The sequence below is a fragment of the Catharus ustulatus genome, chromosome 21, assembly GCF_009819885.2.
Source record: "Catharus ustulatus isolate bCatUst1 chromosome 21, bCatUst1.pri.v2, whole genome shotgun sequence".
NCBI classification, from domain to species: Eukaryota; Metazoa; Chordata; class Aves; order Passeriformes; family Turdidae; genus Catharus; species Catharus ustulatus.
Window position 1 is genome coordinate 5877725 of NC_046241.1, and position 27116 is coordinate 5904840.

The following is a 27116-nucleotide window of genomic DNA, read 5'->3' on the forward strand; positions in this document are numbered from 1 at the left end:
GGACGGTGGCCGGCAGGGGCCGCTGCGCCGTGTGACAGCGCCGGGAACGACAGCGCCGGCCGGCGTGCCCTGCTCAAAGATGGCCGCCGGCGGCTTCGGCGTGCGCGGAGGTGGGAGGTGAGGGGCGGCCGGGCCGGCCTGCGGGAAGATGGCAGAGAGCGAGCGGCGGGCAGGTGAGGAGCGGCCGGGGAGCTCTGGGGACCAGCGGGCTGGGGGCTGCACTCGGGCCCTCTCAGGGGCGTGCTCAGGGCTGGGGAGCGCCGGTACAGGGCGCTCCGGGGGTGCTGGGCCGAGGGCGCCGGGCCCGGGTTGCGGGAGGCGGTGGCAGCAGCACCCGGCCCGGGGAGGGGAAGGAAGAGCGGGAGGATTTGCTGAGGGTGTGAAGGACCTGGGGCCCCCAATTCTTGACAGCACCCCAGTGCGAAGTGGGAGTGAGGCTCTGGATCGGGGATCCCTGTGACCCCCAGCCCGGTTTGACTCCCCCTCCTCACACCGTGACACAAGGCTGACGGTGCCTCCTCTGTCCAAACTGCTGCTCGCCATAAAGCTGGCACACCGCCCTCGTCTCCACCGCACCAGCAGGCTTGGAGTCCTATGTGCTCATCCCAGAATGCTGTAACCCCCGCAGCCCTCTCTTGTTCCCTTCCTTCAGTATTCCCTCCGCCAAGAGTGGGGCAGAAGCAGGGATGGCTGAGAAACAAACGCAAAGAGGTGAAAGGAGTTCTGTTAATGGCAAACACCCAGATCGGGAAAATGCCCTGGCATTTATGTGTCACCTGCACTGATGGACACACCAGTGTTTGGCTTTTCACATCGCTGCTCAGGAGTTTTTCATTGTTTTCATGTTATAAACTCTTAAAAGCAGAGCTCCAGTCGCTGTGAGTTGTACGCTGAATTTTCAGAAGAGAGACACACGTGTCTTTAATTTAAATTCATCACGTGCTGTTCCTCTCATCCTCGTACCTGGAAATTATGCTGTAACTTCTGCAGGAATGAACTGTATATTGCAACGTTCAGGGCAGGAGATGAGGCTGGATTTATTCTGTGCGTGGGGAATGTGAAAGGCAGAGAAGTCAAATGACTGTCAAAGGTTGTATGACAAATCTATAGCAGACTTTGTGTGGTTCCTGGGACTTTGGATTCCCTTTAATCTGCTCTGCCTGCTAGAGAGCACTGTGGAAAAGGTGCTGCTGATGCTTCTGTATGGTGTTTTCCATGTAAATGCAGCTGATGATATTTTAAGGAGTTGGAGTTTCATGGTATTTGTTAGGGAGACAGAGCCTGAACTGTCTGGGTTGTGGACAGCAGTTGCTGGAGTGTGTCAGGGCAGCTGGTGCTGCACAAGTGCCTGGGATTAAAATGGTGAACTGAGTGGCTCTGACAGAATTCATAAATTGACATTAGTGCCTGGGTTCCTTGACAGTGCTCTCTACACTGCCTCTTGCTATTAAAAGTTGCATTTACACAAATCAATTTAAACCTCCAGGAACTTTTCTGGTTCTGCAGGTTGGGCCCTGGGTTCGGATGCTGGGGAAAAGAGCCCCTCCAATTCATTAGCAACTCACATTTGCATGAAATATCACATGCTAAACTCTGAGACAGCTTTGAAATTAAACCATCTTCACAGCTTCCACCTGGAAGAGGCTGTGTCCTGTCATCCCCCATCTGCCTGGACCAGAGCTGTGGCTCTGGGCTGCGTTTATTGTGCTGCTCCAGCTTGTCCATGCAGGAGTTATCCTTTCTGGAGGAATGAAAGTCAGGCTTAACTCTTGAAAACAAGGCAAAGTTGGTTTGTAGGAGAGCTCAGTGCTTCAGCATGACCTGAGGCTTGGCTACACTAGACAGAAATAATTAAACTGACTGATGTTGCCTTTGTTATCTCCTGCACTAGTCTGTCTGAATGGGAAATGCATCTTTAGTGATGAAAACAGACATAATGCTTCTGTCTAAAGGCTTGCAGTGTCCTTAGGAAGAAGATTTCTCCTTCTCCAGTGCCTCTGTTTTACCTTTTTTTTTTTTTTTTTTTGTATCTCCCAGGCGCCTCTGAGGAGGTGGCTCCTCCTGTCCAGCAATGCTTCATGGTGCCCAAAAAGGAGATAAATGTGGTTTCCGACATGGCCAAGTGGAAGCGATCTCAGGTATGGCTCTGGGGACAGGGAAGGCTGGGAAATGCTGCTGATCTTTTGGTGGCAGTCAGGTCTGGTCTGGGAACAGCCAGGAAATAAAGGAGGTTTGGGCAGAGAATGGGAAATAATTAAATTTGTGTTTTAAAGCAGAAGAATTGGTGCTTGTTTGTAGGAAAATTACTTGGCAGTAATGATTAAATGATTACTGCTCCCTCCCAACAAACTGGGTGAGGAGCTGGTACTGTTTCATCCTATCTGACCTGCACTTTATAACCAAACTGGATTTCCCCAGCCCTGTTTAACATGGTTCTGCTGCCTGGATTGGTTGCTTCCCACTGTGCTGTTCTGGAAAGGACTCTAGAGCTGAGCCCTTCAATTTCTTGGATAATTTTTGTTTACAGCCTGTGTGGAGCTGGTACAACAAGCAGGTTCTCCCCTCTCTGCCCTTGAGGAATTGGGGTGTTGGCCCAGACTTGTTCCACCTCTTAGGAGCAAATTCTTGCCTGATGACTGACATGAGATGTCTTGAGAGAAGCTGAGGTTACAGCCAGGTGTCAAGCAAACCTCTGGGTGCAGCTTCCAATTTACGTCTCCTGGTTTTAAGGACTTGCTCCTGGTCAGGATTTTGATGGAGGGAGGGAGAAATGGCAGTGTGCTGTGGATCTGCACTGGAGATGCTTCCAAAGCAGCAAATTTAAAGAGAGGAGGAATGAGGAGCTTGGGCTGTCTCACCCATTTCCCTATTGTGAGCACGGGGGAAGAGTCCAAGGGGAAAAGCACAGATCTGGGAGAAGCAGTGCAGAGCAGGGGGCTGGGCACAGCTGAGACTCTGCAGAACTGAGGAGTTAAAATTTGACCTGCTGGGAGCTGAGGGAATGATTTTGGGGTCACTGTGAGCATTTTTAGGATCCTCGTTTCTGTAATTTTTGCAGCGATGCAATCGCCACCTGCCTTCTGCTGCCAGGGCTGCCACAAAGGGCAGTAATTTCACAGCAGCCCCAGGTGTCTCCAGGGAAGCAGTGTTGTGTGTTGGGAAAGGTTCCCTTGGGGTGCAGGGTGCTGCTCTGCTGTGTTTTGTGCTCAGACAGACCCTGGGCTCTCCCTAAAGCTCTGGCCTCTCGGTGTGTTTGCAGGCATATGCAGACTACATGGGCTTCATCCTCACTCTGAATGAAGGCGTCAGGGGCAAGAAGCTGACCTGTGAATACAAAGTTTCAGAGGTAGGAGAAGAGTTTGGATCCCCTTGTTACTTCTTTCCTGCCTTTATTCACCTTTTTTTACTCTACAGTGAGTATTTCCTGGCTGAGGAATGAATTGGTAGCTTATCTGGGAGCCAAGGGTGAAAGAATGTGGTTGTGCATGCAAATGCCAGGGTGCCATCCTCCCCTCAGGATGCAGAGATTCTGGATGTGCTTGGTGGGTGAGAAATTGAGCAAGTGGGCAGAAGCTGGTGTGGAATCAGTGGTGCTTTGAAGATGTGATATTCCCTCCTGGTTGCAGGCAAAAGGCTGGGATGTCTGTACCATTCCTGTTCCCCAAGTGGTTTTTCTGTAGGAAAATCTGCTGGCAAACCACTTCTCTGTACCACTTCTCACCTGTCCCTTCTCCTTGCTCAGACTGTGCTAATTGCACCAATCTCCCCAGCCCAGGCTGTAGCTAAGTTGTGCAAGCTCTGGTTTGACAGTTGTGACCTCAAGGTGTGTCCCTGGCTGCACCTGCCTTGCCCAGGGTTGTGCTGAAGGTCACAGGGCCTGCAGAGCTCACAGGGATGCTGGGTTGGGCTGGGGGGATGAACCTGTCGGGCAGGATTGCCCCTTCCAAGGTGTTCAGCAGAAAGCACCTGGTTTTCCCCTTGCATGAAGGTGGCTGTCACTTGTGTCTGCCTGCTGCCATAGCCAATTGTAATGGCTGTTCACCTTTTCAGGGCATAGTGGAGCCAGAGGGAAAGGACAGACACCCTCAGTGGTGTCACTGCTGCCCTGAGGGCTCTCTGGGTGCTGCCAATCCACAGAGCACACATTGGCAGCCCGGTTTGCTTCTTTGTTCTGCAATGAGGAGATTCTTGGATACATTTTTACTGGTCACTTTTCACTGATCATTTTTCTGTGCAAGAAAACTGAGAGTGATGTATAAAAGGCAAAATGGTGAGCAGGCTGGGCCCTGTGTTTATAGCTTCATTCTGGTGTGGGAAGGCAGCTGATGATGGTGTTTAATCCAGTCTTCCTGTTTGAAGTACTGTGTTGAGTCCAGCCTTCCCTTCTAGGAGCCAGTGTGTGAATGAGAAACTCCCCTGTAGTTCATGGAGGGGATCAGGGATAATGAGACTCTCCCTAACAGGCTTTGTGCACCCGTTTTGTTCCTTCAATTCAGTAGAAACTGCTGTCAAATGCTGCTCCTGCTTTCTGCTGTTTGCATTTCACCTTTGAGTTTTGTCTTTGTCATGATCTCGCCTGTTCCCAACCATTCACAGAGCACTTCTAGGGAAACAAAGCATTAAAAATGAACAAAACAAAGAAGGGGGGAAAAACCCAACCCTCTTCAACAAGCCCTTTGAGCTGTCAGGAAAAGCTGTACCAAGGCTGTGTCTGCAGAAGAGCCCTCTTGGAGTGAATGCTTTCCATCCATGGTCCTAGTCCAAGTAACAAACAGGAGACACAGTCCCAACTGCTTGGGAAGTGTCAGGGAAAAAATCTCATTCCCTGCACACTGAGGAGAGCAGAAGCCTGTGACTTGAGGCACAGGTGGAGCCTCCCCAGGGTTGTCTTGTTGATGAGGTTGCTTGTTCACACAGACTCCTTTGTAGATCAAACTGCTTATCTGTGCTTTTAAAGGCTCAGCCCCTCGTGGCCTCTTCTTGCATCTCTGCTCGGCTTTCTTCTCTTTTGCTGTATCTGCTACCAGTGTGCTTTTGTGCCATCCCATCTTCCTCCCTGATCAAATGCCAGGGACACCTTCCTTTGGCAAATGACCTCCTGAAATCCTTTCTGCTGAATGCATATCCTCTCTATGACTTACTGGTATTGCTTTGCCACGGAATAAAAAATGGAAGTATGGTCTGCACTGCTTTGAAAGAGGCAGCTTAGTGGTTTCCAGAGAGTGTGTGTGGATACCAACCTTTCTGCTGGATCCTGTGGGGGCTGAGTCCCCTCAGAGACTCGCTGAGCCTGCTCTGCTCCTACTGACACGTTGTGTGGAGCTGTCCAGGGTTTGCTGCAGGCATCTGACAGGCACTGATAGCAGACTCTGGCACAGACGCTGTGTCTGGCACAAGGTTGTGTGAGTGATAGGCTGTGACCTGCCTTCCCCTCCTGGAGGGAGTGTTTTCCATGTGGGGATCCATCAGCCACTTGCTGGGGCTGCAGCCTGGAGCAGTGACTGGGATCAGAGGAGCAGTGCAGTGAGGAGGACAAGGTTAATTTTTGCCATGCAAGGAGCAGACCTTTCCTTCAAACAGCCCAATGCACTGGGGGAAACTGGTCAGTCTTATGGCTTGCTCTGCTTCCAGGAAGGAAGTGGGGGAAGCAGCAAATGCTCTGTTTTTAGCATCTCCCCATTCTGACAGGGCCTGAGAAGCCCAGAGGGGGAGAGTTGGTCTCCATGGGCAGCTTTGGCTGCCGTGATGCCTCCTCAGCACCTCTGTCTGCCTGGCCCCTGCTCTTGAGAGCTGCTGACAGGTCTGTGCTCTGTAGGAAGCCCTGTGGTTTGCCTTTGGGACCGGTGGCAGACTCAGGGTCAAGGAGATGCAAAATCAGCACAACGAGAAGAGCAAGGAGAGCAGGGGGGAGGCTGCCCTTGCTTTGATCACTGGAAAGGTAAAGCAAAAATAGAGCTTAAAAACCCAGCCAGGCAAAACAGGCTGCAGTGGTGCTGATGGCTGTGTTCCCATAAGCTCCTTTCTCCCCCACAGGGGTCAGCCCTGGATGTACAGGCTTCCTCTGCTGGACAATGGGAAGCTGCTTCTTTTAGTTACCCCCTTTTCAAAGGGCCTTGAGCCCAAAATGAGCTGCAGCTCTTTAATTATTTATTGATGTGGCTGAGCCGGCAGCTGGGTCCTGCTCTCCCGTGTTCAGTGGGGCTGGGCTTTTAATCCCTTTAAAGCCAGCGAGTGGGGAAGGGGAGGTTGGACTCTCTGCTCCCCAGGGAAGGAGCTGGTCCATGCCAGCCGTTTATCCAGGCAGCACCGAGTGCTCGTGGAGAGGTTTGAAATACGGTGGCTGTTCATAATGAGCTGCTGGTGCCGGCGGATAAATCACCAGCACCATTTAATTATTTAATGCAACCCAGTGCTGGGGATGCTGTTGCTTAATTGGAGGGGAATGAAATAGCCAGGAAGGAGTAGGGCTGAGTCCAAATGTGGGCCCAGTGCAATGGGAATGTGTTTGATTCTTACAGTGTTTTGGGAGCAGGGAGCTGAAGCAGAAGGGGCTGTGCTGCTTTGGTGCACACATATCTGGGGCACTGGCGTGTTAGTGCCTCCAGGGCCACCCAGGGCTTTAGGCTGTCTTGTCCCTTTTTTTGTGTTCTCTGTGTGCTCAGGCCTTGTCCTAATCTCTGTTCTGGTTCAGTGGCCAAATGTCGAGGTCCTGGGCTGGGAGGATTCCTGTCCTGCTTGTTCCCACTGGCTGATTCCCCCATGTCCTTGGGCTGGCACCTCAGGAGTCACTGTGTGTGGGAGGCTGTGTCTGCCACCAGACCCTTCCTCCCAGGAGCAACCTGCAGCTGATTCAGTGGCAGCACAGCTCTGCCATGCCTGGCTCTGCCCACCCCCTTCAAGTGGCACTTCAAGGGCTGGAAACTTGCTGGGCTCTGCTGTTTCCTTGTCCTCCCGACAGCAGCGTGAAGAATTGAACCGCAACCCAGGAGACCAGCCGGCTTCACACGGTCGATGCCTCCAGCAAAGTCAAACCAGCCGCTTCTGCTGTCCTCTTTGTCCCCTTGAAGGAGGAATCCCCTCTCGAGACAGAGGAGCCTACATTGCCTGGGGCCTGGCCAGCTGCTGTGGCAGCTGATGGCTCTCCAGCTGCTTGGAGTCAGGCAGGGAGAATCCCAGAGCCTCTCCAGGCTTGACCAGTTATCAGCAGAGCCTCCTGAAACCGTCTGGAGTGTGTGCTAAAAGTGCTGCCTGTGGTGTTGCCTCTTGGTATGGGGAGTGTAGCTGTTCTCCAGCCATTTGGGCCAGCAGGGAGATGGTGTGCAGTGGCCAGCTCTGGTCTGACAGCACAGCTGGAGACATTGTGCTGTGTCACCTGCTGTACCTCTTTTCCTTCATGTCCACTCCCATACATCCTACATGGGTCCCTCACTTCCTGTGCTGGATGTGAGAAACATGGCTGTGGTCTTGCTGTTGTAGCTTTGTGTTTGAATTGAGACATTTCTCTGAGAGCTGAGAGCTTCTCATTCCTGTTCTGATGAGAGCACTGGTGGGCTAACCAGGCTGCCTCTTCCCCTGGATGGGTTGTATTTTGCCACATGCAGTGGGTGTCCCTGGGCTGGAGCTGCCTGCTGGTCTGGCTGGTAGGAGTTTGAAGTGACAGGAATCATACTGAGAAGGTTGACTTGCTGTACAAATGTGTTGAGGTTTAACAGCATCAACTGCTAATCCTGGCTCCTAAGAGACACTTCAGGACAATTATTAGAGCCTTGAGAAGGGCCTTTAAATCACATCATCAGCCACTGGTGAGGATGCATAGCACTGTATACGTGCTATTCTTTATCCTGTGGGAAATGCAGGACCCTTAAGATGGTGAGCCTGAGTTATGGGTTGGAGGTCCCTGAATTGTGTAGCACTTCCCTGCCTCTCAGTCCTGTGAGGGTTGTTCTACAGCTGGGAGCTTGCTATAGCTCTTCTCCAAGAGATTTTGGAACACAGTGCTGTTAGAGCTCATGAAAGATTGTGTGGGCAACTGGGGAGTCTGCCTCAGGCTGGGCTTTGTACTGGACTGCTTTCCTGCAGGGAAGAATATTTTTTCTGTCCTCTCTGCATTTTGAGAAGGATTGGCACAGCCCATTTCCACATGCCTCTCTTGGGAAGAATGGTGTGGGCTTTAATGACTCCCATCAAGGGGAGAGATGTCAGAGACTGAGGGTCTGCTCTGTTTTATGTCACTGTGACCCCTCACCCTCTTGCTCTCTGTAGCCCATTGAAAAGCTGGTGGCTCTGCTGAACACCCTCGACAGATGGATCGATGAAACCCCGCCGGTGGATCAACCTTCTCGCTTTGGGAACAAAGCCTTCAGGACCTGGTATGCCAAACTAGACCAGGTGAGCATGTCTGTGCTGTGTGGTGTTACCTGCAGCTCCCACAGAAGGGCAGTGTGCCCAGCAGGGGTGGGAGAATGGCTCTGTCACTGTGTGGCAGCCAAGCAGCTCACAGAGGATTTGCTCAGATAAGCCTTGAAGGATCCCCTCTTGATACACATCATTTACCCCTGACTTGGTGCTGTCTTCTCCTCTTATGAGAGCATATGGGCCATGTAAATGCTCTTGGCTGGGTCTCCAAGTTCTGGATGAGTCACAAGGGCTGTCCAAGCTCAAGGAATTCTTTTGCTTTGTAACTGCCCACTGTGTCACAAAATGAGAAGAAGACTGGGGGACACTGCTCGAGTTCCTTCAGCTCAGAGCACGTGCCCTACTCCAAGCTCTGGAGGTGGCACAGCCCCAGTCCCAGCAGCAGGGACCTTGCAGCTGCTCTGCTGCTCTAGTGATGCTTTTGTCCTGGAGATGGCTCAGTGGGTAACTGGTTCAATGTACTTGGGTGATGAGGCTTTTCTGTCCTACACGATATGTGTGGCCTGAATAGGTCTCAGCACAAGCTTTCCCTGACTTGTTCCATCTCTGGAGATGGCTTCTCCAACAGGAGAATTTGCTCCTGTCTCATGCTGCCTCCAGGCATTGCAGAGCACCATTGCAGCCCTCACACTGACAGCATCTGAGCACAGGGTGCCTTGTCCCTGGGGTCTGTGACAGATCTGTGCTCACCCAGGGGAGTCTTTCATGTCTTTCAGGAGGCAGAAAAGTTGGTGTCAGCAGTGATTCCCAAGCATTTGGCTGATGCTGCCCCAGAAGTGGCTGTGTACCTGAAGGAATCTGTGGGGAACTCCACCCGCATTGACTATGGCACAGGTACCTGGGCTTGCACACTGGCCAGGGCTGGAAGGGACCCTTGGGAGTTGGGTGCTGTATTTATTTAAATCTATCATTGCCACTATTTTTAGGGCCAGCTTGAAATGAACACCTTCCTTTTAGGGCCCCCTCTGCCCTGTGGGGGCTGGGAGCTGTGCTAGAGCTGTGACACCCTTTACATCTCGCCCAAGGAAATGGGAACCAAGCTGTTCTGGGATGAGCTGTAGGACCTGCAGCAGGCAATTTAAAGGGATAAAATTCACTGGCTTGAATTGGAACCAGAGTGAGAACCATGTTCATGTTCAGTGGGAGGTGTGCCTAGAGGGACATCATGATGGTCTGGTGGTCTCAAGAAGGGAGTGACTGCTTACAGAGGGATTTTGAAATCTGAAGGTAGAAGCACTGAATTGCAGGTGAGGTAACCACACAGATATCAGTGAGAACTAAATACAGAATTGTCTGCATGCTCTGCTCCTCTCTGGAGGATAGCTGTGTCCTCACCAAAAGGCAGGAGAGCAGGATGCTGTGAGTGCAAGGAGATGTGACTTTGAATTTGAGCAGGGAGAGGAAGAGGAGACTGTGGGAAAAGGCTGAAGGATTGGAGGCTGTGCAGTGCTGGCTGCGGCTCACTGGCACCAGGGGGAGATGTTGTCCTTGGAAAGGCTGGATGGGGTTTGGTCAGCTCAGAGAAGGAAATTCAACCTCTCCTCCCATCCCGTGTGTCCCAGGCCAGGGGCCCTGTCCCAGCTCACGGTGTCCAGACTAGGGGTGCATTTTGGGAGCTGCACCTGTCCATAGTGCGGAGCTGCTGACCTTGTACTCTCCTCTCTTCCGTGTTCCTTCCCACTAAAAGACATTTCTGGGTTTGCTGGTTGCTTCTTTTCCTTGCTGTTAGCTGGAGGGCCAAGCTTAGGCTTAGCCAAGCTGAGGCTTACCCTGAGATCCCAGTACCTTGTGGGACAGACTGTTCCTGGTGGTGTCATGGGATCTGCATCCTTCCAACACAGAGATATTTTTGTAGCAGGAGGAAATCTATTTGCTTGCAGATGTGAGGTTGTCTTGCATCCCCCAAGCAGATGACTCTGCAGTACTCCACTTCCCTTGCTGTGCCAAGCTCCTGGGAAAGTCCCTGCCTTGCTCCCAGCATGCCCAGTTGGAGCTGTTTTTCCTTAAGAACTTTTTTTTCCTAAGTTAATGATCACCTTATGAATGTCTAGAAGGTATTATTTGGGTGGGTGCTGCAGGGGGATGAAATGTTGTCAGCTCATGGCATTAACAGTGACAACAGGGTTGAGAGGGGACTGTGCTGTGATTTCTGAAGAGCTGTTGTGGTGCTCACAGAAAGGTTGTCCTGGGGGGCCAGAGACACCTGTGTCATGTCTCTTCATGTCTTTTAACTCCAGGACATGAAGCTGCATTTGCAGCCTTTCTCTGCTGCCTCTGCAAAATTGGTGTGCTCAGAGTGGATGACCAGATGGCCATTGTCTTCAAAGTGTTTAACAGGTGAGGTAATGGGAGGAGGAGGGCTGGAAGTACTGGGCTGTTTTGGGGGAAGGGCAGAATGGGAAAGCTAAAGACAATTTTAAGCAAAATTAGGAGCATATGTACTTTTTAGTGGACTGTATTCTGACCCATTATAACTATCTCAAGAAGAGGTGATGGCCCCTTGTCTTCAGAGACAGAGTGTTCTTCTGGAAAGTTACTTTAGTGGAGCACAAGTTATTGAGCTCTGTGGGTGAGGCTCTGTGCTTTGTGATTGACAGGAATATCTGATCAGGGGATCTAACATCTCTTCAGGCATCAAAAATAAAAAAAATCTATGCAACTAGCAGGCCTCCACTGTTCCTCTAGATGTGTTTCCAGCCCAGGAAACACAGGAGGTAGAGTTGATAGTGGTGAAACTGGTGGAATGGGTGTTTAGAGTCCAGAGATCTCATCCCAGCTATATCACTGTTTGGTGGTATGGAAACAATTTCCCTCAATAGTACTTCCAGATTAAATTTTCCAGTAGTGATTGCTGTAAGGCAGAAGTAATGATTGCTGTAAGGTAGAAAACTCTGTGCTCTTTTGGAAGTTGGTGAAGGGATGTGAAGTGTCAATGTTTTCAAGTAACAGTAGGGATGAGGGAAGATCTGCATGATCATAAAACATTACAGATAAAACAAACCCCTGCCACTGTGTTTCTCTGTGCATTTGGTGTAAGGTACCATCAGGCTGTTTTCTGTGGCAAAGGAGCTGAATATGTATTGTGTAAACTGTGCTATATGTGGGGGTCCTGCTTACAAGTGATAAATTGTGTCCTTTCCCCAACTGGTTGCTCTTGTCCTCACAAAAGTCAGAGACAGGAGAAGGCCTTGCCTTAATCCTTCCTGTTGTCTTTGGCCTCAGGTACCTGGAAGTGATGCGAAAACTGCAGAAAACCTACAGGATGGAACCTGCTGGCAGCCAGGGCGTGTGGGGCTTGGATGATTTCCAATTCCTGCCTTTCATATGGGGCAGTTCCCAGCTGATAGGTACTAATAAAAATCTTTTTGTGTCCCAGGTTGCCCTCTGGCCCATTTGTCTAGATTGTAAAGATGATAGGGCTTGGGGCTGACTTTTAAATTCAAATATGTCAGATTTATGTGTAATACAGCAGGAGAGTTTGGGACTTGGATTATTTTTTTTTTTACCTCAGCTTTCCAAATAAAGCTCATTGGGAGATGGAAAGCTTCCTTGTATAGTACTTCTGTCTTTAATGCAATGACTGCAATGAAGCTTTTTAAAAGGAGAGTCTTGGTGCTAAAGAATGCAATTTCTGCTCTGGGGAGTTTTGTCCCTGCAGAGGCACTGGAGTGGGAGATGAGAGAAGGGAGCAGCTCTGTGCTGCCTTTCAAAGAGCTCTGATGGGAGGGTTGTGCTTCTGGGTGAGGGGCAGTACACCACCTGGTTGAACTTGGTCTCAGGAGGGGATTGCCATACAGGTTAACTTCCTGTTGTCTCTTTCTTTAGACCATCCAAGTCTGGAGCCTCGGCACTTTGTCGATGAGAAGGTGGTAAATGAAAACCATAAGGACTTCATGTTCCTGGAGTGCATCCTCTTCATTACAGAGGTGAGGAATGCAAGGTTTGTCCCACAGGGACATTCTCTTGACATTAGATACTTGGCTCTGGCAGTGGTTTTCTCTTCCTCCTTTGCCTGTTTGTTTGCTCTCGTGGAACTGTGCAGATGAACCATTGTTGCATGGCTGAGGTGTTCTCCTTGAATGAGCTGAGACAGGGGTGTTGGGAAGAAAGTGTAATTAAGCTGGATGGGCTGTGGATTGTAGCTGAAGGGAGCTGTAACAAGTGCAAACAAATAACTTTGGATCATCACTTGGATCAGTCAGTGGCAGCTTGGATGGAGAAAACTGGTTCCTGTAGATACACTAGGAAGATGAAGTAGGAGCTGTGAAATGACTGGGCTTGCCAAGACAACCTCCCTTCCCTCCAGCCCTTGGGTGCTGCCTGACAGCCCTGGGCCTCCCCTTGCTCGGGGCAGCTCCCAAACCTCTGTGCTGCTCTGTCTCCAGATTCCACCAAAAGAGTTGCCCATTAAATGCAGCTGACCTAGAGCAGAGATAGTGCTGAGATTCCCTGGCTGGCAGCACTCTCAGGGCTGTTTCTGCTTGGGCACTGCAGGACCCTTTGGAGAGGGATGGGTGATCCTCAGCTTGTTGGCAGCCATGGGCTGTTTCTCAGTGAGGGAGCTCATGGCTTGCTGCCTGCAGCATCAGTGGAGGATTTGGCTGTGTTTCTCCCAGTTCCCTCACTGCACAGTCTGGACAGGGAGAGCAAGAACTACCCGCTCTGTTGTGGTGAGGGATTTCTTGTCTCTGGCAAGAGGAAGTTGATGGGATTAATTTTGAAGGACAGAGTGCAGTTCTTCCCCTTTGTTCTGCTCACTTTCCCCCTTCCTCGCCTCTCTAATTTAGTGATTAGATGAGAAGGGAGGTTACAGACTATTGAACTTAGCCTTTCATCTAGGAAATCTTCATAGGAGCCTTTGGCCCAAACCCCAGGAGGTGCTGTGTCAAGTCCTGCTAATTCTGGTAGGGTTTGTTGGTACTCAGCACCTCACAGGGTTTAACCCTTAATGCCAAGATAAATCATACCATGGGTAATAAAGAGGTGCTGGTGGAAGAGATCAAGATGAGGACAGGAAATCAGGAGCCAAGATGGTCAAAGATTTATTTTAGTTTAGGCCTCTGTAATATCCAGACAGTGCACTGACCTGTTAAAAAACATACATCTCTTGAAATGTGTGTAGAAGATTCTGCAGCACCCAGTTGACAGGTGAGGTTTAAAATACCCAGCACCATCCTGCTGCTTCAGGTCACTCTGCTTCTGCCTGCAGAAAATCAGCTTTTTAGTAGGCTTTTCAAATAAGTGATTTGAGTTCCTTTTCTGCACATTTGTTGTGAATCATGGAATTCAGGGTTTCTCCGAGTTCCCCAGTGCCACCTGGTGGCAAGGAGCCCTCTTGGCCCTCCTGCCGTGAGCTGAAAGGGACGGCAGCAACCTGCATTACCAAATCCATGCTATATTCAATGCATCTCCATGCGGGTACTGCTTCATTTTTATAAATATTTTCCTTTTGAAACTTGGGTTTTTTCCCTCCCAAGCGCCCGGGAAGGCCGTGACTGCCACTAGGGGGGGCGAGGCAGCCTCTGTGCCCTCCAAATGCTTTCTCTCCAAAATCAACAACAAAACAAAATAGCAGGGAAAAAGATAGATTAAAGACTTTAATAGATGAACGATAGGATTTTATTCTGAGCTTGTCATCTGGAAAGAGTTCTCCTTTAGAGGTGTTAAACATGTAACAAACACCACAACAGTTCCCATAATGGGTCTGGTACATCTTGCCAACATGAGAGCAGGTTTTGTTTCAGACTACAACTGAGGAAGGTTGTTTTCTGTCAACTGAGAGAATATTCTCTTGAGCAGATACTGTTCTCAGCCCCAGGTGATGTTTCAGGACTATGAATATAAGCTGTATTGAAGCCTCAGGCTTTTAAAGCAGCCACAAGGTGATGTCCAGACTGAACCCACCACGGCTTCCTCCTTAGAGGAGCACCCAGGCACGGCACTGAATCTTGCATGAGCTGATCTGACGTTGGGAAATCTGCAGGGTGGGTTTGGACCTGAACACGTGGTTCTGGAACAGGGTGAGGTTTGCAGAGCTGGCTGGGACTCAAGCTGTTCCCCTGCTGCTGCCAAAGGCGTGTGTGTGGTACCTGGAGGTGTGAGGATGAGGAGGGTTTGGGAGCATCCCTGCTGCACAGGGGCTGTGGAGGACAGTGATGTAGGGCTGCCTGTGTGTGTGCAGAAGAGGGGAGCTGGGCACACCCCAGCTGCTGTGGGGGATCAGTGCACTTGCCCAGATGCTCCTCTGAGAGCTCAGGGCAGGCAGCAGGAATTTCAGCTTCAATCTGGCTTCTAAATTTGGGAAGGGAGGGCTCGGGTTTCTGCTGGAAGGGAAGGAGCTGACAGGAAAGCACGGCCTCAGCTGTCCCCCTCCCCCCTGCACTGACAGAGGAACCATTTACAAAAGGCCGATTCTCTTGGGAACCGAGAGGCAGGAACGCCACGTCTGTGAGTAATTTCCTGCTCAATATGGCTGCTCTGACTCACTCCGTTCCCCTGGGGTCACTGCGGGACTGCAGCGCGCTCGCCGCTTCTCGCTCTCCCCCCAGCTCTCCCTCTTTGCCCTTTGTGGCTGGAAGGAGATGATTTTTTATTTTTTTTTTTTGTTCCCCTTCTCATCCCTCTTATTTTTGCCGCCCCAGCTTGAAACCATAGCTAAGTCATCCCTCACTGGGCGTCCTGGGTGAGGAGGGCCAGAGGCATGAGCTGAGCGTGGGACTGGCCAGCTGTGCCCGCCTCCTTGGCGCTCTCTGGCTGGGGAAGGGGAGAAGAGCTCAGTGGTGGCTGATGCCAGCTGTGCCCCTGTCAAGGGGAAGGTTTGGCCTCAAAACTCAGGCGGCCAAAGCTCCGGTGTGGGGAGGGGAGGCTCTGCTGGAGCCGCCTGGCGCGGAGCTCCCTGGCAGCCGCTGCTCCGGGTGCCCATCGGTGCCAAATCCTGGTGCTGGGTAACGCTGCCGGGAGCGCCGTGCTTTGTGTGTGTGCACGTTTCATCTCATACCCACGAGGGAAGCGTGTGGTGGAGGGGACAGGAGAGGCTCATCTGTCATCCCCCAGCTCACAGGAGCCTCTGAGGGGAAGGGCAGATGCACCCGCGCTCTCCCGGCACCGAGCAGAGCTGCAGACCCCTTCCCCTGCTGCTCCAGCCCCAGGGCCAGCGGGTTTGGAGCACATCACTCTCCTAGCAGTGGGGTTTTTGGGTCCTCCCACCCTCTCCCTCTTCCTTTTTTCTCTGCTGCAGGCTGGTGTCACACAGGCATTGCAGAAAGGCAGCAGCATTTTCCCAAAGCACATGGATTGGCCTTGCTGCCTGTTTTAGTGAGCAGAGGGGCTGTTTCGGAGGCTTTTCCCACCCTCTCCCCAGGCCTGTGCGTGCACGGAGGGAAGGGGTTAGTTGTTGGAGCCCCAGGTCGGGAATGAGAGTCCAAGAGATTCCTGTCTCCCCACGCTCCTCTTTAGCGTGAGCTTCAGCCTTGTGGTTTCTGATGTCATGGGAACTTCGCTCAGTCAGAGTGGCTGTGTTGTATTTCTTTTTCTCCCTGAGGGTCTGTTTTTGTTCATGGAGGAGAAGGAGAGACAACTACCCAGGGAATCTACATGCAACTGCCCCTGATTGCAGCTTCCCTCCTGCCCTCCCTCCTCCAAACCCTTCGCCCTGGGAGGAGAAACAGTGGAGTATAAAAAAAAAAGAAAAAAATTTAAAGCATCTGCTGCAAGCCAGCAGCTCGCAGCTCTGGAGCTAGTTTGGAGAGCATGTCTCCTCTGCTCCTGCTTCCCCTAGAGCCCTCCTCAGCTAGAGGCAGGTGTGGAGTGGGCTGTGGACACAGAGCTGTTGCCAACCTGCACTGCCCTCTGTATTCAGGGAAGGCAGCATGGTTGTCGCTGCTGCTTGTTGTTGATCTGAATGGGGAATGAGTCATTTTCTTGGAAAGCCCAGCAGTGCTGCACTGGGAGGTTTCTGGGTAGAATAGGAACAGTGTTGAGCCAAGCTCTACTGGGGGGGAGAATGGGACTTATGTGGGGCTTTTTTAATACAATCATTAAAAGGGAGGTGTGCAGAGGGAGGTCTGATTAGGAAAGCGTGGCAGGAAAAGGCTTAATTTTATCAGGGGAGGAGGGGAACTGGATTGCCACGGCTTCATGTGATGTGGCCACAGCGGGAGGGAGCAAGAGGGAGGGAGGGGAGACGCAGTGAGGTGGCTGGTGCGTGGGTCACTGGGCTTGGTGGGAATGTTTGCTTGGAGAGAGTGTGAGCATGAGTCACTGCTGGTGCACGAGCTTCCTGGCTGGCCCAGCTCCCTCAGCCCTGTGCTTGGGTCTCTTGCAGATGAAGACAGGCCCTTTTGCTGAGCACTCCAACCAGCTCTGGAACATCAGTGCCGTGCCCTCCTGGTCCAAGGTCAACCAGGGCCTGATCCGCATGTACAAGGCAGAGGTGAGTGCTGTGGGCAGGGGGAGGCTGCTGAGCTGCACAGCTGCTCTCTTCCACAGCACCATGGGAAGCTTGTGCTGCTCCAGGAATGGGGACCCCATCACAGCCATTTATTACTCCTTGCTGTCTGTGGCTTGGGAGCCTGTGGCCATTCAGGTGCTGCTGGCTTGAAGGAAGCTCCTGCCTCATGTTTGCCCCAAAACCAGTCCCAAAGTGGCCATTCTTTGCAAACATGACTTTTGCTGTGTCTTGTCTTACCATAGTGCAAGTGCAGATCTCCAAATTAGGGCCAGTGTCTTGACCTGCTTGTTCTTCTGCTCCACCACTATTTTGCCAGCCAGAGGAGACTTATTTTAAATTACCATCCCATGTTTCAAGAGCCCCAGAGGAGGCTGAATGCTTCCTATTGATTTACCCTTTCTACAGGCCCATCCATGCCATGTGCCAGCCCAGTGAGACCACAGCCACCTCTCTGGTTTGGCCCCCCTCAGTCCACCAGCTCTGCTGGCATTGCCCCAGGCCTTCCTGGTGAACCCTGACCTGGAGAACTGGGCAGTTTTGGCCGTCCCTTATCTTCCTTCCTGCTCAAGCTAACCCTGAGCTTGAGGAAGCAGGACAGGAACTTCCACATCTGGGCTCTGGAGGGAATAGTGTTGGCTCTGCAGGACACACTGGCTGCACTAAAGCACTGGAGGAGCAGGGATGGTGCAACTCCCTGCTGGGACTGGTGGTGCCTGAAAGAGTTAATCCCACACCCTGCAGTGCTGCTGGTGTCAGCCACACTCCTGTTGGGAGCTGGGACAGCTCCTGTTGCTGGGACACACAGCTCTGCGGGCAGCTGTGCTCAGGCCCAGCGCACAAAGGGGTTAACTGTGCCGAACGGCCGCTCCCTCCCCCAGCCCTTCCTCTGCACTGCACATCCTGTGTTTAGGTTCCAGGCCACATACCTCTCTAATCTGTGAGGTGTCACTCCCAGGCCCGCTGGCTCCTTCCGCCCCCAGCTCAGTTTTCCTCCCAGCCTCCAAAGAGGAGAAGTGGGGCTGGGGGCCGACCCCCTCGCCTGGCTGCTCCTGGGAGGGGTGCCCTGGGCTGCTCCTTGGAGAGGGGGCTGTTTCTGGGCTGCAGCTTTGTCACAGGGGCTGGAGACACTGCCTGCTGGAAAACCCTGAGCTGGAGGCTAAGCTGTGAGAGCTGAAGGGTCTGAAGTGAAGACCACAGCACTGTGAGTGCCTTTAAAGTGAAACATGAGTCTCCTAAAACCTAGAGCTTCAGTGTGGTCTGCTGCTACCTCAACAGCCCTGCTGTGGTCCTTCCTTTCCTTTGGATCAGTTCCTTCACAAGCTGGGTGCTCCCCTGGCATCCCACATTCCCCAGGATGTTCAGGTGCTCCTGCCTGGTACCCCACATGCACACGGGGTACAGCTTGGCAGTGATGAGCCCACAGTGCAGTGCACACATTCACTGATGTCTTGGGGCCACCATGTGCTGGCAGATCTACCTGTCCCCTGGCTTGAGAGAGCACAGCTCAGGGATTTTTAGAGACTGGGAGATTCCTTGGGTCTTCTATGTGCACCCAAGATATGGTCTTTTTCTGAAGGCCTTAGTCTGTTTTGAGTAGCAGGTGACCTTCTGTGTGAAAATGGTGGATCCAGTACTGGTAGGTTTCTAGAAATATCTGAGATGTATTAAGGGGAGAATGCAAAAACTGCTAGGAAGGGTAATGATACTAATCTAGGCTAAAGTGTAAAAAATATTAATTCAACCAAAGAACTTTAAATTTAGGTTTTTTTCTTCAAATAACGTTTGTAGGTCTTAAAGGACTAATCCTAAAAACATGATCCTTGTGCTGTTTTGTCCTTTCTTGTCATGGCATGGAAGCTGTGTTCACCTGGATAGGCAGAGGAGAGGGGTCACTCCTGCTCAGGGGTCCTCAGGGTTCTTTACAATAGATACATTATCTCTTTATATATAATCTGTTCTGGGGAGTTTTCTACCCTGATGCTGGCTCAGCCAGTTCCTGCCTGGCTTGGGAGATGATCCACAGGGGTGTGGATGTGGACATGGCAACGTGGCTGGGGACAGCTTTCAGTTGTGGTGTGCCTGGCCCTGCAGGTTATACCATTTGCAACCAGAGGATCTCTTAGACTGATTTTCTGGGAATGACACAAGGTTAGGAGTCACTTAACCTTCATCCTTTGCAAACTGAATCCATCTGGGTGGCTCAGGCCAGGCACAAAGTCACTGCTGGAGATCTTGTCTCTTTGCTGGCTCCCAGTGTATTTCTGCTCTCTCTGCCTTCACCAGTGCACTCTTTCTGCAGTTAGCCATGGCCACCATGAGCAGAAGAGGTCAGCCCCTCAAGTGCTGACATGAGTCTTTGTCCAGCTCAAGGCAGGCAGCTTCTGTGGCAGAGCCTGGGGCATGTGGTGGCAAAGAGAGGGAAGGTTTGGGGTTGTGGTGTCATTTTGTCTAACTGGCAAAGCAAGAGCAAGATTTCAGGTTTTATTTGTTTACCCCTCCTTTCTCCCTGCCCCTCTGATCACCCATTGCAATTAGATCAGGTGAAATCAGACACTCAGCTGGAGGCTCATGCTCTGTAACACACCTGGGGTGGCTGAGAAGCCCTGGGTGTTGGATGGTGCTGACCAGGACCAGCACTGAGTGAAGGCAGCAGCAGAGGATGGGGTCACTTGCTGGAAACAGACCAGGAGAAATCCCACTTGGTGGGAGTGGGGCAGCCCCCAGACCTAATTCATCTAAAAAGCACTCCAAAGGCTTCATCTCTTTTCTGTCTCCTCTATGGGATGGCTTTAAACAGCCAGCAGAAAGCTCAGGTGTGTCTGTGTGTCCAGGAGCTGTGGTCTGGATCCAGGCACTCCAGGGTGGATGAGCAGTAGACTGAAGACATTGTGTCTTCAACTCTGTGTGTTTATGAAATCCCAGATGTGTCTATTTATAATATAATGGGTGAAGATGTGATCGCTTGTAAAGTCCACGGGCTTTTCTTATTCTCTCCATCAAAGGCAAGAGAAGAAGTCGACAGAATAGAGTGTGGTTAAAGCAGCAGCCTTGATGTTTTTCCCCTGAGCCTGCTTTTGAGTCTCCTGACCTTTCCTTCTCTGCAGTCAGTCAGGAAATACTTTCCATTGTAACTAATCTAGTCCCAGTTCCATCTTTAAAGGCTGGACTTGGTGCATGAATCTGCTCCCCAGTTGAGTCCCAAGCAAACCTTCAGTGTGATCAAGATGGTGGCAAGAATAAATAAGCCTGAAATTGAGGTAATGTTGGGTACAGTTCATCCACAGCTGATGCAAAGAAGGCCCTGTTGCTTGGTACATCTGGTAATCCAGTAAATCTGTGCTAGTCCTTCTGGACAGAGGAGAAGAAATTTTCTCTGCTTGTCTCCTCTTGAACTGGCGATGTGTTACATGGAATGGACACCCCTTCTTTCCACTGGTGGTAAAGTCTCTTCATCTGGAGCCCAAATCAGTCTGGTCTTCCATGGGACTCTTTGGAGCTAATTGGGCTGGCATTTCTAGCTGTCAGCATCTCCAGTGTTCATTTCTCTCTTCTCTCCCCTGATGTCCATGTTTCCCAGCCCTGCTTCCTCTGAGACTTTGTCTAAGTGGTTGTGTGGAGAGACAGCAGCAGCTCTGAGCATTAGGAAGCTTTGAAGGTGACATGCCCTGATGCTCACAGGAGTTACTTCTCTTTGGTGCCTTGCCATTGAGATTTGCGGTTTTCTGCCTGGCTGTTGTTCCCCAGGAGTGGATACAGCCATGCTGTACTTTCACTGCCTCCAAACTTGTTTGGCTCCAGTGTGCTTATGCTTGGAGCCAGAGCCTGACCTCTGGCTCCAAAGGGATGACTGTAGGCCTGGGCTTCTGAGCAGAAATCCTTCTGCTTGCCTGTGATGACAGGATGAGGGCAGGGTGCCTGTGCCCAAGTCCTGCCTTGGGGTGAGAGCTGTCTGCAGCACACAGCTTCCTCCCAGCCCCAGAGTCTCCCCTGCTGCAGCAAGTCAACTTTGGCCCTATGGAGAGCACAAGACTCCTTCCTATGGAGAATTGTAATCACATCATGGCTGGTGAGCACATACTGCTGAGCTCTGTGTGATGGAGTTGAGCCTGCTCTGTGACCTGCATGACTTTTGGGCAGTCTGGGTCTGCAGTGACTCAAAAACCAGAGCTCTGAGTGGCTCTGCCTGGCAAGTGCTGGCAAACTCTGACGTGTTTTTTGACCATAGTCCATGACCTTCCTGCCATTGGGCTGGTGAGTGGAAGGGGCTGTGCCCTTGCAGCTCCACTCACCCTATGGAGAGCCTGGATGTAGCTGCAGGAAGCAGCTCTGAGCTAATCTGCGTTGTAGTGGATCTATGTGACTGACCTGTCATCCATTACTCTTCAGTGGGAGGTGGGAGTTTCAGGGGTGAGGGGTTGTCAGAAATAGGATCGGATCTTAAACTATGGCTGCAAAATCGCTGGTGCTTGTCCATCAAAGACCTGAGAGTCTGGAATGCAGTTTGGGCAGTGCCTTGCAGCTGCAGAATGGTGCCTCAAACCCAGAGTGTGGGCACTGGCCTGGGGAGGGAGAGTCTCTCTGCCCCGGGGGGATTCTGCAGTTCTCAGTGTTTGGAGGGTGAAGCTCTTCAAAGACATCAGCTCGAGCAAGGAGAGTGGTGAGGGGAAAAGCTGCTGACACAGACATGCTGCTTCTGCTCATGCTCCAGGCCTCCCCATACTGAATTTCAGTAAGAAAAAGACTCTGGCTGAAGGGAAGGGAATGGGGTTATGAAGTGCTACTGGCCTGAGAAGCCTGATTGGAATGTGGGGGGGGAAACAAGGGGCTGATCTCTGCCTTTGTCTGAGCTGATGGCCCCGAGCTCGTTGCCTCCCGACCCTGCGGGCAGGATGTGGCTCAGGCTGTGTGTACGAGGTGGAAATGTCTCCTGAATTCACCTCTCTTTATCTCTCCTCCTGCAGTGCCTGGAGAAGTTTCCTGTGATCCAACACTTTAAGTTCGGCAGCCTGCTCCCCATCCAGCCTGTGACATCTTAAGGAGAGCGCGGGAGGAGCTGAGGCAGCGGAGGCACAGCACAGCGCTCTCCTCCTCCCCTCACCCCTCCTCAGCACCCAGCCCATCCATTCCCGCACATCCTCATCAGCAACCACACACCCAAAGCACTCGCCGGCCTGGCACTGGAGATGGGACCTGGAGCAGCTCCTCCTGCACGTCCTCACCCCGGGGACGCCTCGCTGGTTGCTCCGCCGTGCCACACCCGCGGCTGCCGGGAACGGGAACGGGGATGGGTTTGGGCAGGGGCTGCCCTGCAGCGAAGGCCCTCTGCTTCACTTCCCAAGAGAAGGGGGTGTGGAGAGGAGGAAGGCACCTGTGTATGTGTTGGGCAGTGGTAACTGAAATTTCCCTTTTGAATTTCATTGGAGTTTCCTGTTGCTGTTTGCTTTGGGAAACCACTGCGCAGGGCGAGGTGTGAGCCTGCGCCTGTCTGTGTCAGCCAGCTCTGCCTGCACCGGAGGTCTGAAACGGGAAAAGGGAGTTGTAGAGAGTGTCTGTGGGTTGTGGAAGCCCAGAGTACCATCTCTCCCTTTTTCTGGGTAAGGAAAGCGCCATCCCTCCACCTCTTCTTCAAGATTTCCTGGGCCTTCGTTTCCCACTAGCACCTCTTCTCTCGGGTGAAGCTGGGAACCTTCTGGGCTGTGGGAGTCTGAGCTGGCTCTGGAGCTGGAGACAGGGTCCCTGGAGGGACCCAGCTCTGTGGGAACAGCTATGCAAAGACACTGCTCAGGCACCCTCTTCACTGGCACAAACCCTGACACATTTACACACATCCATAACTGGGTCCAACCTGCCCTCTGCACTCCCTGTGCTTTGGTGCCCTGGGGCTGGCCTGGCCTCGGTGGCACAAGGTGACCGTGGTTGCTCCTGCTTGGTCATAAACTGTAGTGACACCCCCATAGCAAAGGGATTTCCCCACGAAGCAGCACAATCCCCAGCTCTTTGAGGGGGACATCCCTGGAGCACAGGCAGCATGAGGCAGCAGCATGCAGCTTCTCATGCATTTCTCTGCTTGCTCTGGAAACAAAAAGCATAAATAGCCCAGGAGAGCAGTTTATACCTGGAGAAAGCTCTTTCCCTATGTCCTTCCCTGCTGGTGTTGCTGTGCTGGACCTCAAGCAGGGGGGCCACTTGCAGTGCCACCAGCAGCAGTGTGTTGAAGGCAGGTGGTCTGGATCACACCAGCAGCATCACTGGAAGGCAGAAGGAGCTGGTTCTGTTTTTGGGATGAGCTGTCTCTCCACAGGTTGTGACCAAGATGGTGCACAGCTTTGCAGCTGCGGTGAGGATGTTTCTTCTTGGGGTTCCCAGGCTGGGTGTGGCAGGGACAGAGGTCTGGACTGGTGCTTGCTGGGGATCAGGGAGAGCAGGAATCCTTCCTCTGGCATTCCTGCAGATCATGAAGGGGCTGCCCCCAGCCAGGCTGATCAGCTTTTGCTGCTGCACTGCTTTACTGCTGGGGTGGGAGGAGGAAACCTGGTTGTGATTTTTTCTTTTCTTTTTTTTTTAATTTTTTCATTATTTTTAACAGACCTACTCACTTCCTCTTGTAAAGGTTCTTGCAGGCACTCAGGAGAAGGAGAGTAAGAAAAGAAGCTAAATTAAGAGGTGGTGAAATGTCCCCAGAGCTGAAGCAGAGCTTTCTGGCACTGTTGTTGTCCTGTCTGCTCTTGGCTTGGCCCTGGGCAGTGGGTTGGGGAACAAGGAGATTTTGACCTGAAACAACTCTGTACACTTGTATTTTAAATGAAAATGGAAGGCTGGGGTTAAGTCTTGTTTTACTCCTAAATGGGATGTGTTTTGTCTTGGCTTTCCAAACGGATCCACTCCTGGAATGTTGCTAGAGATCTGTGTGCTTGCTGGGACTTGATGAGTCCATCTCCAGTGGAGCAGCCTGTGCCTGGAGCAGAGACTCACGGTGTCTCCACCTGTGTCCCCTCACCCTGCTGTGTCCTTTGGCAGGTGTGCCCATACTTTAAATGACTCTGCAGCATCTGGCCAGCAATGGCTGAGCAAAAGCCTCTGGTTTTCTTTATGTGCCCAAGGGTTGGGAAGACATCTCTCCAGGTCGTCTTGTGGAAATGAGGCTTCCATGCAAAAGGATGGGTGGAAATTCTGACATTGATACATGGGAGGGACTCCAGGAATGTGGAATACAGCACCAAGAAAGGGTGGAGAGGTGCTTCCTTCCCCTGCAGCTGCAGCATTGCTCCCTGGGACCGTGTCCCTGTGCTTGGGACCTGCGGAGGCGGTGGGAGGAGGCTCACGCACAGCTCTGTGTTTGTTGCTTGCCCGAGTGCACATCTGTCCTGCTGGGGATTTTGGGATGTCAAGCAGCTAATTCTTGTTTGAATCTTATCAGCCTGCTTGGGATGTGCCCCCATCACGTGGCAGCCACTTGCTTTGCCTCCTGCTGCTGGCAGTGACATCCCCCGCGGGCTCGGCTCCTCTGCCCACGCGCGGCAGCCCTTCCTTCCTGCTCCGCGTCCGAAGCAGCACTTCCCACCTCCCCCCGTGTTGTAGGTTTAATTAAAGTTTCTGTGTTTTGCACTGGTGACTGTGTTGGTCTCTCTCAGACTGGGTTTGCTCCTGCTTTGGGAGCAGAGCCAGCAAAGCCAATGGCTGGAGCCTTGGGCACAGGGAAAGGCCTTGTGGATGCACTTGCCATGTCGGTGGTTGACCTCGTGCTCGCACTAAAATTGATTCATTATGTAACTGCATGATCAAGTACTACATCTGGTCTGTCTGTGTCCTTCCAAGGTGTCTTTCTGTTGTATTGTATGGTTTATTTATTAACTTTTTTGTTGTGTCCACCCCCCATCCCATCTGGCATTTGACAGGTAGGTGATGTGCAAAGCCTGATCCCAGGCCAGCAAATACCTCTTGAAGATCAGAGACTCTCATAACCAAAGGATGTTTGAGCCTTGTTTCTGAGGCAGGGTGAGAACTGAAATCTTTTTCTTCAGATGTTTTTCCTGTCCTGCTGTAGGAGCTGACTCAGGACTTCCAGCATCAGTGTAGTTCAGCAGCTTTGTTGGACTTATAATAGACCTGGATTAAATTAAACCTGGACCTTCTCACGAGTGGTTGGAGGTAGCGTAGCCGTGCTTAGCAAATGCTCCTTTTCTTGTCTCTGGGTTACACCTTCTCCATCAACACAGGCCAACTGTGAGTGCATGTCGCTAAAAGCGGCAGCAGTGTGGAGGGTGAGCAGAAATGTCATCTTGGATCACAGATGTTTTCTTTGAAATTCGTCTTGAATGTGTCCCGTGGCGAACATGACGGGCAGTGAAGGGGAAGCAGTCGTAGCGTGGGTTTCTGCCCATCTTTCCCCTCAGCACAGTGACCAAGCCATTTTTTTGTAAATTCAGTTTTCAGAGCTGGATCTGTGGGGTTGCCATACGTAGGCCAGTTCGTGTTGCTGTTTAACAGTTGTCGCCTTTGCGTGGGGTGCGTGTCGTGGATCGCCGTCAGCCTTGCCCTGCCTTTTCCTTCACAGCCCTCCTTTATAAATGATCGCTCATGGCAGCCAGTGGTGAAGTAAGAGTTGAGTGAAGCAGCCTTGTGTGGAGATAGAAGTAACAGAATAAAAAAATACTGCTTGATGTCATTGTTGCTGTATTAGCTTGTCCCTGGTGTGGGGCTCAGTTCCACCGTGCAGTGCTGGGATCCTGCGAGTGGATGAACAAAGCAGCCCCCACAGCAGGACCTAAAATTTCTGACCGGCCCTTGCCAAGATGAAGATGCACTTTGTACCCCAAGGACCTGGTGCTGAACCACACAAGAGCCCTGGACTCTGCACTGTGTCCCTGCAGCTGCACTGGCTTCCTGAGAGAGGGAAGGAGGCAGGAATGGGATGGAGGAGGTGAAACTGGTTGTTAATGATAACTGCTAAGGAAACCCGAACTCTCTCACTGCCAGCTTGCTGGTGGAAACCTTGTACAGTGGAGAAGCTCACAAGAATCTTCTTGCTGCTTCAACAAGGACTCTCCTGGCTCAGATGTAGAATTTAACAGGGCTTTTGGAGGTCATTTCATGCTCTAATAGCCAAGAGGAGATATCTTCATCCTTTAACTTTGCTTCCCTTTCGGTGGATGAGCACTCTTGCCATTGACATTGGAGAAACTCCTTGAACATCCTGGGGACACACAGGATCTTGTAAAATTGTGCCAAACTTCAAACTAGGATGAGCCAAATTGAAAAAGGGCTGTCTCCACATCAGATTCAGCGAGGGCTGAACCGTGACGGGCATCATAAGCTTGGAGCTGGGCTTGTTCTGAGGAGCACAAGGCTGGAAGCAGGTTTTGGAGGTTAGAAAAGGCCTCTCAGGGGGTGGAGTGGTTGCTTCTGCTTGCTATAAAAAGCCTGGGCTTGGGAATGTCTACATGGGCCGGCTCTACGCAGGGCATTAATGCAGTTGTCGCTAAAATTGGAACGAGTCCCTCCCCATGTTCCCAGTTGCAACTGTAACACAGATAATAAATAACATCGAAATCCTGCATTAGAATTTGGGCTCCTTAATGCTCGGTTCGGTCACACCCATGGAAACAAAAGATCCCCAGGGCAGGGATCCTGTAGGAGTGGTGCTGACCCAAGGGGCACTGAGGTGTGGGGTTATGTCCTCCTGAGCACATTTTCCTTCATTTTGGAAAGTAAATTAAGGTTTTGCTGACCCTATAAATGGAGGGAGGAGAGAAAGCAGAGGATCAGTTCTTTATTGCTTCTCTTGTGTTTTAAGGCGCCTGGGAGAGATAAACCCAAACAGACTGTGCTGCACAAGTCAAGGTACCCAGATTTTCCTTTTGGGCATGAACTCCTCCCAGTTTTGTGTGTGAAAATGGGGGGGGGGGTTTGAGATGGTGAAGTATGTGATGCTGGACCCCAGCTGTTGGGTGGACACAGCACTTTGAGGTTCAAGTGCTGATGCTGCTAAAGGATATCTGTGTTGTACTATGGCAAAAAGAGCAAAGCATGACAATATTCCCAAGAGTTTGTGTGTCCTGTGATGATACAAACTATAGAGAAATGACTGGTGTGGTTAGAAATTCCAGGTAGATTGCAAGATACAAGAGTATATTCTTTTATCAAGTACTTGCTGATCACTGGAAGTGACTGCTCTGCAAAGTCTTACTTTTCCATATTTACAGCATATACCTTTAAAATTATTGGTTTAGGTATTACATACCCCCTTTGAAAA

The 27116-nt window shown here is 51.5% G+C and overlaps 1 protein-coding gene across 1 annotated transcript; it reads left to right on the plus strand.

The window, feature by feature from the left end:
• Positions 1-58: 58 nt before the first annotated feature.
• Positions 59-26418, plus strand: PTPA (protein phosphatase 2 phosphatase activator). Its single transcript, XM_033077396.1, has 10 exons — positions 59-173; positions 2038-2138; positions 3260-3346; positions 8263-8388; positions 9132-9249; positions 10653-10752; positions 11638-11762; positions 12241-12341; positions 16739-16846; positions 21826-26418. The coding sequence occupies exons 1-10, from the start codon at positions 149-151 to the stop codon at positions 21898-21900; spliced, it is 966 nt and encodes a 321-aa protein (XP_032933287.1). The 5' UTR covers positions 59-148; the 3' UTR covers positions 21901-26418.
• Positions 26419-27116: the final 698 nt, after the last annotated feature.